Raw genomic sequence first — 15,509 nt, 5'->3', positions numbered from 1 at the left:
CTGAGTCTCCTTCTGAGCCCAATATATATCGTATCTAAGTGTCTGCTCTGGGAATCTTAAGCTCCAATCCCCTATGGTAATATCCAAATTCAATTAAAAAAAAAAAAAAACTTGCGCCAGATCCTCCTCCCTGGTACTGGAAAACTATCTCTTCCCACAGCTTTCCAACTGTACCCCAGTCTGCCATCAGCCCTCAATACAGCTCCAGCAGCCCCAGGCATCTGTCTCCCCTTTTCTACCTTCCTTACTATGGTTCATTTTCCTCATCTCCCAGGACTCCTTCAATTTATCTCCCTCTTATTCTCACATTCCTCTTCCCCCAAACCCCACTCATTCAAAAAAGAAAAAGAAGAAAAGGAAGGAAAGAAACTCTAATTTGTCCTCCTTTGAAAACTTAAGCAGTTTCTTCAGCTGCTCTGTCCTCGAGGTTCTCAGATCTCTTGTTTCTTTCCACCTGACACAGCAATTGCTGCTGCAAATCTCATTGCCTGTTCTCAGGACTTCCTCCCCAGGCTGGATTTACCAGGGCTGTGAGGGTGGCTTCCACCTCTGCACCTCTCACAGTGTGGGTGCTAAGTAAGCAGCTGTCAGTGTCAGATGTGGACTGATTCACTTTAGATGCTTCAAGTAGAAGAAGTATGTTAGACTTCAGAAATCCAGGGAACCCTCTGAGACTCCAAAAGACTTGAGCCTACACTCACCCTGGGGGGCACCTGGTTTCCTGAGACTGGATAAAACAAATCCCCCCAACTCAACAAAAGGGAAATCATGCCTAGCACTGGAAATCTAGCCAGCTACCAAGGGCTAGGGAAGTTATGGATCTTAGAGAAGAATCTACAGCCATCGCTTTATTAAACCAGCACAATACATAACTACATTTTAATTATATAATCTTTTTACTATCAGAAAAGTGTAGTTCCCACCCCCTCATCAGTGAAACACTCTCTACAACAGACAGAGGCCATTGTAGAAAATCACAATCGATTAAAATGTGGAATTGTGGAGCAGAGCCCTAACTTATATAACACATCTCCTACACCTAAGGTTCACGGTACATTTTGGAAGGGAGAGGGCACAGAAAGATTGTAAGAGCCTGAGAAACAAAACTCTGCTGTGAGTTTGTCTCCTACAGATAACCCAGGAAGTCTCATCAACATGGCTGCCTAAACAAAGGCCTCGTTGATTCTGGGCCTACAGTGAGGCAACATATATTAGCAGGTCTTACCTTCCAACTTTCATCATTTCCCAGCAATATATTCATATATTTTTAGACTTATGTGTATGGATATTGAGGTTTAGTCTTTTGCTATCTATTGTAATGTTAAGTTCGAGGCCCCAAGACCTGGGTGTCCCAAATAGAAGAGAATCCAAATGTACACTTTGGCCCCAAGTTATTTCTAATTGGTAAATAAAGATACTAGCAACCAATATCTGGGCAGAAGAGACATAGGTGGGGTTTAGGTTTCTTGAGGGCTTGGGGTCAGAGGAGAACCAAGAGGAGAGGAGAAGTGGAAGAGCAGGAGGGGGAGAAGCCACATGTGTTAGGAGTCAAGAGAATGTGTTCCTGAGGGCTAGCCAATTGGAGTTAGGAGTAGCTCAGTTGAAGCATAGTAAGTAATAACTCGGGGTATCAGTAGGAAAGTAGACTCTAATAGCACAGGGACTAGGCAGTTTTCCAGCTACTGTGCTGTTGAAGGCTTATTGTAAATATAGAGGTTGTATGTGGTTTTTATCTGAGAATAAAATGGTATAAGATGGGGTAGAAATTCTAGGCCAGGACTAAATCATTTCTGGAACATATAGGTATTTGCCTGCCTATGTGTCTGTGCACCACACACATGCCCAGTTCCCACAGAGGCCAAAAGAGAGGATCATCCCTTGGAACTGAAGTTACAGATGCCAGTAAGATAGCTGCTCTGTAGCTCTGGGAATCAAACCTAGGTCCTCGGTAGGAGCAACAGGCGCTCATAACTGATGAGCCATCTCTTACATTTTTGAACACATCAGTGGATTAAATCATTGGTTAGTTCAGAGACCCCTCACAGACACACCCTGATGTGTTCACAACCCAGCCAAGGCAACAATCTAGATCAACTATCACAGGCAGCAAACTGTTGTAGAAGAGACATCAAAGAAAGGACCCAAATAATCACATGAAGAGATAAAGGGAATTTTAAAAACTAGTTCCCAGGTACCTAAACCAGATCAAGACTGTTGGGGTGGAGTGGGGTGTCTCAGTAAGAAGACAGGGGCATTTGTGAGAAAGAACAGCCCAGCCCCATCCTTTTCCTCACCCCGCATCCTAAATCTCATGGGACACTAATACCCATTTCCCCAGAGCTGCTGAATATGTAGACCCTGGGAAAGACATGTTCTGGAGCCTGGGTGCTAACAGAAGCCTAGGAGAAAGAGCATTAAGGAATTGCAGCCTGGGAAACAGCTACTGGTTCTCAGAGTTTGTCTGGCAAGTTGAGAATGAGACTGGGCTTCTGGTAGAGGGGCACAGGGCTTCTCGTAGGTCTGTCTCAGGCCCATTGCAATGGAGCTGCCTCATGGGACAGAGGGATACTGGCCGCTGAAGCATCCTCTTTGAGACCTAAGACCTAGCCCAAGCCCATCAGGGTCCTGAGCACAGAATAGAAACCCAGAGTCACTAGCCTCCTGGGCCATCCTGAGCACAGGTACAGCATATAAGATGGCTGTCCAGATACTGGCCAGCCCATGTCCTGTCAGGCCTTCCCTTGGCGTGACAGACTTAATGCATGTTCCCTGTAGAACCTCAGAAAGGGAACTGAGTCGCTGATGTCATTGCTTGAGTGTCCAGGTGAAATTGCCTTTACTATAAGGTGGGCTATGTCCTTGTAAGAGGAGAGGACACTTAGTGACACACAGGAGGGAAGCAGGCACATAACGATAGTTGCAGTAACCAAAGTTGCCTGTGCTGTCATAAGGCAAGAACATCTGGAAGTGGCTGGAAAAAGTAGGTGGTGCTCTTCTTTAGTGCAAAGTCCTTCTAACACCTTAACCTGAAACCCCTAGACTCCAGAACTGAGGATGAATTCCCACCATTGTAAGCCTCCCTCCCCCAGCTAGTTGTAGAGTATTGTCACAAATACTCAAGGAAACCGTAGAGCCAGGTCTCTTCAGCCACAGCAGTGATGGATGGCTAACCCTTGGAAAAATGCAGAGCTGGACTAGGACTCAGAGCTCTCTGACAAGCTATAACTTTCAAATGACCCCTCCTACAGCCACTCTCCCCTGCTGAGAACCCCAGGAGGAAAGCTGGCATCTGCTCCCCCTCAGCCACCTACAACAACACACGAGAACCCAGGGGTGCCTCAGCCTCCCTACTCCTGGTAATCTCCGCCCATTCTATCCCGTGGCTAGGGAATTTTCCATCATCCCACCTCTAAGTCAAAGCCATTAGATTTAATCATTAACAGGGTGTGTGTTAATTAGTAGGGTAGGATGATCACCCATGCTGATGAGGACACAGCTGGACATTAAGAACAGCTGATCAGACAAGCGTGGGGGAGAAGCAGAACCTAAGTGAAAAGGGGCAGGAATATCCTCGTGAATTCTGAATTCTGAAAGCGTCAGTAGCCCCTTCCTCTGTCCTGCTTTGGCAAGCACGTAGAGGATGTAACCCATTTGGGGACTCCATCAGCCCAATCCTTTCTATGTAACAGGATTGCCTGTTGTTAAGCCAGTTTTAACGCTGAGGAAATTGAGAGTTTGAAAAGCTAAGCAACTTATTTAAGGTCACAGATACTAAAGGATGGAGCTAGCATTTGAGCCCAGATAGACCTTCAAGCTGAAGGGACCTAAATATGGAGGGAAAAAAGCACAGTAGACATGAGAAGCCCAAGGTCATGTTGGCCTCTCTCTCTCTCTCTCTCTCTCTCTCTCTCTCTCTCTCTCTCTCTCTCTCTCTCTCTGGGGGGGGGGGGCTGTCCTGGGAGTTACAGCATCTTTTCACTCTGCTTTTATGACTCCAGACTGATAGTAGTGGCCACTCATCACCAGCCAGCTGACTAAAAGAGGTCCAGAGAAAGACAGTGAATCTGTTTTGAGTTCCACTGTACCTGAAGCACTTAGTATAGTACCTGGCAGGTATATATGTTTGTTGAAAAGATCAATTCAACCTGTAAGAAGGTTGTGGTTAATTGCTACATATTTGTTGGTCTTCTAATAAAGACCATCTTGACTCCCATGTATTTCAAGAAGTCATCTAGGTCATGCTCTACCATTGGCCTCTAACTTGCTACATACAGCAAGGGCACTGACATGATCCCTAGGTCAAGTGCTTCTGATCTGTAGCCTAAGAATTTGAATGGCTGCTCCTAAGTGTCTTCTACCCCAACCAGTGTTCACCATGGTTAGTGGAACAGTTAAGCACTCTGAAAGAGAGTAAGTTAAATGAACAATGCCAGCACCTGCTACAGACTGCCACCAGTGCCTGGCAGAATTGCAGTGACAGGGATTTTTCACAGGCAAATGGGCCTTCACAAGCTCCCTCTTGCAGCTCATCACGGAGACCATGCATCTATGCCAATGGGGCTTTTGGGCCTCCAGTAGGTTCTAGAAATATCTCCAGTGGAGAGGCCTTCTAGACATGGGAAGCCTGCAGAATCACAATCTCAAAAATGGTACCCACTACTCTTCTCCAACATTCCTACTTCACAGGACTAGGTCCCTAACAACTCTGGAATTTTCCAAAAGAGCAAAGTTGCTCCAAAGGTCAGAAGCCACAGTGAGGATGTTCAGAGTATATGCCATAAGCTCTGAAGTGGTTCCAAAAGAGGCTCTAGTAAGGTTTAAGAAACAGCAGCACCTATGAGCACATGGCTTCCCAAGAAACCATGCAGATGAGCTTGTTGCTCCGTTGGGGGTTAAAAGCAGCTATTAGCCTTTTCTCTGCAGAACTGTGCGAGCAAGTGTGTACAAGCAACTGTGTGGACAAGTGTGCCAGCACCGTGCATTCCAGTCCCCAGGAGTAAACTCTGCTGCCTGACCAGGCCAGGGTGTCTGGAAGCTAAAGGCAAGGTCCTTCCTGCTCTCACCCTGGCTCTGTGACTTCCTGGCTGAGGCTTGATTATCTTATACTGAACATTAGAAGAGGAAGACATCTACAGGCTGCCTTGACTCCCAAGGGGGAGCAGGGTAATCCCAGAGCCACCCAGGGCATTGGTAGCAGCGAAAGGTTTTGAACTTGACCTCCCAAATCCCAGCCTAGGTGGCCCCATCTCTCTACAGCACCCTCAGGCTTAGTTGTGGAGATTGGTGAAATTAACCCTGAAGTTAACGGAGCAAGGAGGGTAGATCAGCAAAAACAAAGTGCAGTCCATTAACCTGGGAGACTGCAAAGGCAGCAGGGAGAGTGGAGCATTAGATAATGGCATCACCAAGTCACATCCCTATAACTTCAAATATTCATAAGCCATAAGTATGCCCTAGAGTAGTTATGGCTCTGTCACCTGGGCTGCAGCAGAGGGGTGACCACTTGGGCACTGCTCACATAGACACATTTGAAAATGGAAAGAAACAGGTTCACTCTTGCTCAGCTAGGAACCCTCTCCAGGCAGGCGCAGACCTCTGCAACTCTCCAGACCTCTCTGCTTCCCACATGCATAGCAGGTGCTCACAGCTACTCACTCAGCTCAAGGCATAAATAAAGGTCAAAACGACATGCACACACCTTCACAATCACCCCTCCACTTGGCCTGCAGAGGCTGTGCTGGGGCCCATTCCACCTCCCTCCTGCTAGCCAGCCCTTCATCCTTGCAGTGGCCAGGGAACTCTCTTCTCATTGGCTCTCTTCTCTAACCACCACCTCCCCTCAACCACTATATTCAACCACCACCCCTCCCTAGCTGCTCCCAAGACCCCTCTTCTCATCTCCCCTAAGTCTCTCTTGGCCCCCACCTAACCTGGAACTTACAGACCAAGGGAAGTCAGAATCTGGGGGTTGAGAAGGGAATTCCAGGGTTAAAATTTGAGAGAAATAAAGGAACATGGAAGAAATCTAAGCAAACTGGACTACCCCATAATAGTGGAATCTCATAACAGCCCAAATAGAGAAACCCTCATGCTGGAATTCTACATGAAACAAGCCAGGAGTCTCGACCTCCCTGCAGCACTACATTAGATATGGTCTGCCTCCATGTCAGATCCCTTGCTCCATGGATCCTCAGCTATGAGACATGGAAATTCTAACACTGCAAAGGAGATGGGGGCTGAGCTCCTGAATCAGGGTGGGGATTGTGCCTTCAGGTCATCCAGGCCTGGCCAAGAGCACAGGGAATGTCCCTCTTTAGAAGCACTATGCCCCTAAGTATATGTGTGGGAGGGAGAAGCAAAGAGAAGGAAAATAATGGCCCAGCCCTAAGGCACCCAGTGCCATGTTTGCCCTGTCTCCCATGTAATATTGATTCATCACCTCTCCCTGCACCCCGCTCTGGGATGTAGGTACACAGACATTGGGATCCAGGGACACCGAACATTTTCCCTACTATTGGAACAGCAAAAAGGCTGGGAGAAGCATTCTTCAACTAACAGCAAATGGAGGAGCAACTGGCTAGAACCTTCAGGGCTGCTGAGTGGCTGCAACTTGGCCTTGCCCTGGAGAAAGCTGAGCCTGTCTGCTGTGTAAAAGGATCCCTAGGGGAGGAAGGGGGTGAAGGTGGGGCTATTTTTGGAGGGAAGAGGGGAAGGGGCCATGGAAAGCAGATCAGAGGATCCCAGACTGAGGTTTAAAACTGCCTCCTAGAGTCGGGGATGACCAAGGCCCCATTCCCCCGGAGCCAAGCTTAAACCTGTATAGACCCTGCCCTCTGTTCAGTTTAAAACTACAAAGAAACTGACCTCCCAGCCCTGCCATACAGTTCCTCCAGCATTACAGGCTTTCTCCTTCTCTATCTCAGTCCCACTGTGCCTCCTAAATCCATCAGGAACCCTCCCCAGTGTCTAGCACCCACCTCTCTCTGTCCAGTGACCCTAACCCTAGTATAGAGCACTTCAGTTCCTATGAATATCCTGTCACCCTCACTGGTTAGTACTGAGTGGCATGTGAATCCCATACCAACCCAGTAAGTTCTTCTAGTAGTCTAACTTCCATGCCAATAATCACAGCAGAGCATTTTCATTGTCCTGCCAACAGTGAAAGTGGACACCAGCCATCTGTAAACAGGCCATCCCTGGTGGGGTGTCCTTCTCCACACCCCATCCCCATCCCTGTAATCCCCTTGCAGGCCTTTTACCTACTTTGCAGGCCCCACAATGTAGCAAACAGAAAGTGAAATCTATTTCACAAGCAGGATTGGCTTTCACCTCCATGGGTTCTTCTTTACCCTAAATGGCCCTCTCTCCAAAGACCCTGGTCCACTCACACTCCAGAGAGTCTTACTCTAGGGACTCTCTGAGGTCTTTCCCTCTTCTCTCTCTTATCCAGAGTATTTCCTGGACAGTAGCCAAAGCTGGCACCTGACCTCAAAGTTTTCACATCCACTCTAGAATCTGGCCTCAAGGGGAAGTTCCCTCCTAGTCTAACTTTTATCCCTCCTGCTGCGAACCTAAATTTCCTCTCAATCTTTTCTCTTTGTGAAATCTCCTTTAGATCATAAACATAATCTAACACTGAAGCTGTGCAGTTCCTTTTTTCCAGACCCTGAAACCTGCACCAGCTTGAAGAAGTTCTTGATAACACCTTTCCGCACCCACGCCCTGCCCAGAATTCTAGGATACCTGAATGCCCGCCCGAGGGTGGACTAGGACAGCGACCCACCTGGGTCTGGCTGTTAGCTGGAGGGGCGCCGACCTGCGCAGCAACCAGTGCAGCCACGACGGGGTTAAAGCTCGGGACTGGGGGAGGAGGGGGCCGGGAGGGACGGTGAAGAGCCAATCCGCAGCAACACAGTCCCCCAGCGGAGCGGGGCGCGCCGAGCCAGGAGCTACGAGCCGAGCACCGGGCTGGGGCCGGGGCCGGAGCGCAGTGGAGAGGGAGTGCGCCCGCCCCAGCCCGAGGTCCGCCGCTGCTGGGCCGGGAGCCATGGAGCCGCCGGACAACAGCCCACGGAAGATCCAGTTTACGGTCCCGCTGCTGGAGCCGCACCTGGACCCGGAGGCGGCCGAGCAGGTACAGGCAGGGCGGGGCAGCGGGACTCGGTGAAGGACTGGGGACCTGGCCGTGGAACCTGAATCCTTGCCTCCCCCCAGCGCGGCACCGCACCTCTTCAGGAACGCACTCGCCCAGTTTATGGAGGGTCTCCATACCCTCCCCCAACAGTGGAGCCACGCCTCGTCACCAGTACGGGTCCCTGTGGCTGGTGTCTCTAAAAGCGTCGTTCACTCCCTACCCAGCCATGGGGACACTACCCCTCCTCCTCCGCCACTGGCGACCTTACAAACCCCCACACCCAGTCAACCCCAGAGTTTCTCGGCTAGGTGGCATTGCTAAGCTGAAGGGTACCGCCGGGAGGGTGCGCAGGGCGGGGGGCGGCGAGTGGGCAGAAGAGACAGTTCTCCTCCCCTCCGAGTCATCCGCACCTGGGCTCTGAGTGTGGCACCCAAAGGGATGAGGACAGCTATGGAGGAGTTTTGGGGGAGGGCGGGGGGGTTCTGCAAGCTGGTGTTCTTTTCTGCAAGTCGGAGCACGTGGGACCTGGGTATAACTGCCCTATGGAGTAGGAAGTGGGGTGAATTGCCGGGCGCAGCGCGGCGAACTGGAGCGTCTGGGCCTCGGGTCCAAGCTTAGCCAGCTACCAAGAAAGCTTGGCTCACCGGGTGGGAGTGCAGGGCCCTGGCCCAGCCTCCTGGCCTGGCCTATTTTTAGCTCTGAGCAGCCTGGCAGAGGCGGCAGTGTGTGAGTGAGCAGTGTGTGTCAGCTTCAGTGAGCGTATGGAAGGGGCTACTATCTGCAGCCTGTCTTCTTTTGCATTCCTTGGCATGTGGAGACCATCCGTCCCCAAGAGCATCCAGCTCCCCAGGACTCCTGCCCCCAGCTACTCACTGTCAAGTGCTCCACCTGAAAGAATCAGACCTCTGGTGATGAGCAGGAGAAAGAGGTTTCCACGTTGTTAGAGCTGATTTGTAGAATTGGGTGTGGATGAAAAGGGACCCAGCAGGTGTGCACTTTGAAACTTCTGCTTCTCAGATCCAGGGAGGGCCAGGTACTCCAGCTTCTACTCTCCCTACCTGGAGACCAAGGGACTGGAGAGGGTGTGTTGAGACCTCACACACCTGAGATGAGGAGAATGAGAAGTGTTTCTGTGGACTCAAGAAATATGCCTATGCCCAGAGACAGCAGATTGGCTAAGAGGACTTTTGAAACAGGAAAGCAGGCCCAGGAGTGGAGACTGTGGGAGCCAGAGGTTCTGAGACCTGCCTCCCACTGGCATACAGGATCTGACACCTGCTTCTGTTTGGTGTTGAAGGGGGATGGAGGAGGGCAAGCCAGCTGGTTCACAGAGCTGGGGACAAGGGACATAAGGGGACACATGGCAGTGTTGGAGAGCCAAAGTGAGAAAAAAGCTGGGACTCTGTCTGCTCTTTTCTGGTCTTCGGAATCTGTCTCCTGGGCCTGAAAGTTTGCCCCAGTCCTTCCTGCTGTTACCAAACATGTAGGCAAAAGCTCCAAGCATACACAGCAGGACCTCCTACCCCAACTTCTATGGGGTTGGAGTGGGAGGGTGAAGAAAAAGTGGGAAGCTAAATGTACAGCAGAGTGTGGGGACTGCCCCCCACCACAACCTTCATATGTCCTTGAGAGCTAAGTGAGGTGGGGCAGAAACAGAAAAGAGCAATCTCTCTTGGGATCCAGGAAGTCTGGCTCCTGCCTCCTGCCCCCTGCCCCCTGGCTCCTAGCCCCTGGCCCCTGGCCCCTGGCCCCTGGCCCTTGCCTCCTAACACCACAATTCTCAAAGACTCGGAGTGCTTCAAATCCCTGTCTGGGGTAGGGGCTGAGGGTCTGTTAAGGTAAGTAAGGGTCAGAGCCCTGCTGACCTTTGGTCATGGGCTCCTTGGGTTCCCAATACAGATACTGCATCAAGCACTGATCCCCCTTCCACAGTCTCAGTCACTCCCACTCCTCTCCAGTAGCTACCCCACACCCACCTAAACAGAGAGAAAGTAAGGGGTCAAACCCTAGCAAAGAGGTGGTCCCACTCCCACATTCATGAAGCATCTTGTACCAGGAACAGCCAGAGACAATTCATATTTAATACACACACACATACACACACACACACACACACACACACACACACACACACACATGGTTCTGGCTCTTCTAGGACTTTGAAATGTCAATAAAAGCAGATGCCACTAGTTTCCCCTGAAGCAAGAAGTCACTCTGCCATACATGCTGTTTCTTTCTTTGGAAAGAGCCCCCTCTCTGGCTCAAACAGTCCCTCATACTTTTCCCACTTTCTAGATATCTCATCACCTCCAGCCACCATTGCCAGTGGTGATGATGCCAAGAGACAAATATGAACAGATCTAAATCTGATCAGTTGGGTCCTCACTGGACCCTGCTTCCCCAGGACTGCTAGCTTTACCTACCCACAGCCCTGAGAGAGCAGCAGGAGCTCCACCTATGTGGTGCTACTCTCTTTCAAACCTTCCCCAGAAAGGGAAAACTACATATCCCAAGAGTCTGTAGAATTCAGCAACAATCAGCTTAATAGATAGCAGCAGGAGGGGGGATTCAGTTGGAACTCTAGCCACTGATCAGCTTTATATGCTCATTTCCTCTGGGGATGGCCAGGATTCTATCCAGGACCCCTCCTCAGGTCCTATTCACCACCAGAACCACTTCCCCTATTCCCTGACCAATTAAAAAGCCATTGTGTCCAAGGCTAGTTAAACCTTAGAGTATTGAGGGACTAGCAGCCAGGGGAGTGGTGCACTCAGCCCTTCCTTCATGGTGGGTGAGCCTGAGGAAGGCCTTCTGCAGACAGGTATGAGCCCACAAAGAGTTAATGTCTGCTTCAGGAGTGGACTAGAGGCTGAGGGAAAAGCCCTCTGACCTCTCATGTTATTTCTGACCATTGATTCAGGATGGTCAGAAGGACAAAGGCCAGAAATCAATGCACAGAGTGCACAGAGTTTCTGGAAGGAGAGCTGGGGAGGGCAAGGATAGGGTGAAGAGGCAGTACAAGGAAGGGACTGTGTAGAGAGCTCCAGAAGTTTCCTGTGTCCCCAAGAACAGCTCACCCTTGAAGAAGGGAATGGGCCAATGGTACTCCAGAGTAACCAGACACTTTTTGAGGGACGTGAAGAATCGGCCTGGGAAGTATTCCTACCAAACTTGACCTCTCATTCTTCCTAACCTAGATTCGGAGGCGCCGCCCCACCCCTGCTACACTTGTGCTGACCAGTGACCAGTCGTCCCCAGGTAACCCCTTATAAGAGGGGATGGGTGTTAAAAAGGGCAGACCTCAGAAGTAGAGATTCACCCCCCATGCTGGCTCAGCAAGATTTATTTTAGGAAAATGGAGGTCTGCTAGGAGGGGAGGGGACAACCTGATTCCTAAGCCCCCAGGAATTAGGATGGTCAACTTAGTGCAGGTTGCTGTGACAACAGCCTTGTAGGTTTCTCCAGCAACTGAGATGTCCCTATCTCCACTCCAAATGCAGTAGTGACAGCTGTGAGAAGGAGAGACTGTCCCCAGAGGGTGAGGTTAGAAACAGCTCAGGGAGCAACTGGAATTCTGGTCACCAGAGTCTGAGGACACAAGGTCTTGGAGAATGTCAGAGGAGCTTGGTAGGTGTAAAGAAGTGACCAGGCTAGTCTGAAATCGGGGATGCCAAAGTCTCCAACTCTCCCCACCCCAACTCTCATAAATGATGTACATCTATGGACCTGACCAGAACAAGTTTGCTATTCTCTCTCAAGGAACCATGCTCCTGTGAAAGCTCAGCTCTGGCCTAGGGGGTGGGGGTGGGAGGTTGTGTGAAAGAATGACTGGGAGGGGAAAGAGTCCTGGATACTGCAGAAGAGCAAAAAACACTGAAGGGCCACATGTTTGCCTTCACAGACTTCAGGGCCTCAGGCCAGGGTGCAGGCTTAGGCTAATCACAGGGTCTGGCCTGTTTTGACAAAACCAAGCTGCAGTACAGGGGGATCCAGAGAGGACAGGGATAGTTCAGGACAGAGGTGACTGCTGTGTACCTTCTCCTTAAGAACTCGGGTCTTTAGGAAACCTTTGAGTTTCCTGCTCTTATCACTGTTTTCCCCTACTTCCCCCCAGAAATAGATGAAGACCGGATCCCCAATCCACTTCTCAAGGTGAGCTGGCCCCTACCATTCAGCCCAGTCCTCAAAAGCCAAACGCTCATCCTCCAGATCTGGAGTGTAGCTCAGTAAAAGAGAGCACCCCAGAACCCAAAGCAAAAACCTTGTTCCTCACCAGTAGGACCTTTGATGTCCTCTTCTATGCACCCCAAAAAGATGTGTGGCCCCCTGCCATCATACACTGTCTCCAAGCTCAGCCTGATGGAAACAAGAATTTTCTCTCACTCCTAAAACCCACCTGCCCTAATCTCTAATCCAAAATCATGCCAAAGCAGAGAAGGGTGGGAAGAGCTGGCACCCATCCAGGCTCTGTGTCCTTCACAGTCTACATTGTCAATGTCTCCACGGCAACGGAAGAAGATGACAAGGACCACACCCACCATGAAAGGTTTGGAATCCCCTTCCTAATTTCTCCTCTGGCTGAAACTGGAGAGTAGATCTAGTAACCCTTTGCAGGGAGTCCTTGGGAGGTTACTGGGTCTGCCTTTATTTGAGTGGAACTATTTCAATGTGAAGGAGGTTCTTGTGGCCTTGAGGAAGCTGGTCCCTGGACCAAGCCAGAATACCACCTCCCCACTATGACAGATAAATAGTACATGTAACCTCATCAGCACATGCAAGGTACTATATTCCCTGAGTCCAAATTGAGGCTTCTCCCCTGCCCCTAGAGAGACCACAGGTCCTAGTACATTAGGAGTGTCTTCTGCACTGAAAGGCTATTCCCCTCTATTTGCCTTTGAAAAGGCATTATGTTCCTGCTTTTATCTCTCCTTATTGCCCAGCAAATGTTCCTCCTTATTTAGAGCCCAGTTCATGGGAAATTAAAGCACCCAGTAATGTGCAACCCAATGGAAGGACTAGTGAATTTAAGAGACCTCCTGTGGGAGATTTTAGGCAGTTATATCCTATGTTTCCTCCCTTTCTCTATGCCTCCAGAGCTCCAGACAATGGTTGAACATCACCTAGGGCAACAGAAGCAAGAGGAAGAACCTGAGGGAGCTACTGAGAGCACAGGGAACCAGGAGTCCTGCCCACCTGGGATCCCAGACACAGGCTCATTGTCAAGGCCAGATACCCCTGGGACAGAACAAAGTATGTAGAATCCTGGGAGGATGCCAGAATGCAGTTCCCCAGCCTTGCAAGACGACAGCTTTCCCCACTGGGGTACAGGGATGAGTTACAGCCTGGGAGGGATGGAATAATAGCTAAAAGCCCAGTCAAGGACATGGGTGTATTCCATACATCATGTATTTGACTCACTTTGTCTTATTGTAAGTTACCACCTTAGACCCCAGAGATCCTGCTATGGCTGGAAAAGGAGGGGAAACCTACCAGACTTAGATGAGTACTTGACTCTGTATCAGAGCCACTGGTCACATTACTAGCAGGGCTGGCATCTATTTTGCTGGAGTTGCTTTGGAGTCTTCCAATGAGTGTGGCTCAACACCTGACACATACAAAGACTGCCATACAAGGAATGTGGTGCTGGTGGTGCTAATCCATAGCCACATTTCCTTCTCCTAGATGCATTCCAGAATTCAGACCATTTCCAATTATGTGAAAGTGATAAAGTACCCACATTTCGTGTTACATAACATGCTCAGCAGAGCATCCTGTAATTAAGCACACTCTTTTCCTACAGTCCAGTGAGTGATCTCTAACTGGGATAGGCCTCATATCAGTTCTTGCCATGCTTAGCATCGCTTGAGTTTAAACTCTATTTGTTTATTTATTTATTTACTTTTTAGGGTTTGGGGATTCATTTTGTTTTATTTTTACATTTCAATCTCTAGTTACAGGGGAAAAATAGTGAAGCTATCCTAGTAACTGTGATTAGAGAAACCCCAGATGGCAAGGTAGATCTGCTCCCAATGGGTCTTGGGCCCCTTCTCAGCAGCTGCACACCTTTATAAGGGCTGGCTCTCCCTCCACCACCCACTTTCCCTCCCTAGAGCCTGCAGAATCCAACCGCAAGACTCAGGAGCAGTGTGGTGTGGAGCCCAGCACAGAGGACCCTTCAGCCCACATGCTACCACTGGATTCCCAGGGAGCCAGCTTGGTAAGCCCCTTGGGCTAGACTTTGGAGCCTTCAGGAGAGTAGGCTATAGGGGCTAGTATTTGAAGCAAATGTGTAGACAAAGGAGCAGCTTTATTTAGTCACTAAAAAGTTAGCCTTTGTGCTAAGAGACTCCCTCTGACAAAGAGAGGAGGGATTAGGTGACTACAGAAAGGATTGAATGGAGAGTTTGTTGTGTAGACCTTCTGGAACAGGTGATGGAAATCGAGCATAGACTTAATTTTATTTTTTAATAAAGGGAAGTTGGAACCAAAGTATTGTGGGCCTAGAAGAGAAGGGGCTCAAACTGAGATCCACAGCAGGACTGCTTCAGAAGATGGATAGCTGGGCTGACCAGAAAAAAGGATGAGCCTATGGCCCTTCAGTCACCTCCCCTTTCCTCCCCCGAAACAGGTCTGAAAGAAGTTGGCATCCGGGGATCGCCACTGCAGTGTGGAAATTCATGGACACTGGATGTTTCTTAATCTCTTGTTTTTAAAAGTGATAAATTTGATGTTAGGTCCTTGGTGCTTTTCTTCTTTCCAGCCTGGGGATTCCTTCCTCCCTCAGCTCTTGTCTGCACCCCACAGCCCCCACCCTCAGGACCAATTAAGGAAGGAAATAGCAAACTGACAAAAGCCTAGCCTCCACTAACATAAAGAAAAATAGAAGTCTGGAAGTAGGAGGTCACTTCAAGGCTTTCCTTTCTTACTGTGGAAAGCTCTGCCCACATAGCAGGGCAGCCTACTTGGGAGACTTCTGCTCTAAAGCAGGTACCTAGACCAGTGAGGGCTTGTTATAGTGCCACCTGCTGGACATAAATGTGAAGAGCATCTTGTCCCTAGATCACTGAGAAAGGGGATATTTGGAATCTTCTGGCCTCCAATTGTGTGGCCACTGTTCCTTGTTCTAACCTGACACAAAGATTGTCAGAAAACACAGTGGCTAGAAACCCAAAGGGCCACCTCTCCCACTGTCTTACCTGCTAAGGTCAGGACAAAATTAATACCATGCACAAATGGAGAAATGAGCTCTGATCCTAGCCAGGCTTCTGTTGCTGATTCTGATTTTCCCGAAGAATTAAAGAGATGAAGAGAGAAGGCAAGATTCTTTCACCCCCTTTTCTTCAGCAGTATCAACACAACTGAAAAGAGCATAGTC

The 15,509-nt window shown here is 49.6% G+C and overlaps 1 protein-coding gene across 1 annotated transcript; it reads left to right on the top strand.

Moving 5' to 3' along the window:
• The first annotated feature begins 7,899 nt into the window (after positions 1-7,899).
• Ppp1r1a (protein phosphatase 1 regulatory inhibitor subunit 1A) lies at positions 7,900-15,445 on the top strand. Its single transcript, XM_031357611.1, has 7 exons — positions 7,900-8,134; positions 11,332-11,392; positions 12,249-12,286; positions 12,617-12,680; positions 13,229-13,384; positions 14,245-14,351; positions 14,763-15,445. The coding sequence occupies exons 1-7, from the start codon at positions 8,048-8,050 to the stop codon at positions 14,766-14,768; spliced, it is 519 nt and encodes a 172-aa protein (XP_031213471.1). The 5' UTR covers positions 7,900-8,047; the 3' UTR covers positions 14,769-15,445.
• The last annotated feature ends 64 nt before the right edge of the window (positions 15,446-15,509 follow it).

The sequence above is a fragment of the Mastomys coucha genome, unplaced genomic scaffold (assembly GCF_008632895.1).
Source record: "Mastomys coucha isolate ucsf_1 unplaced genomic scaffold, UCSF_Mcou_1 pScaffold11, whole genome shotgun sequence".
NCBI classification, from domain to species: domain Eukaryota; kingdom Metazoa; phylum Chordata; class Mammalia; order Rodentia; family Muridae; genus Mastomys; species Mastomys coucha.
The sequence above is the reverse complement of the archived record's forward strand: the minus strand, read 5'-3'. Positions and strand labels throughout refer to the sequence as shown.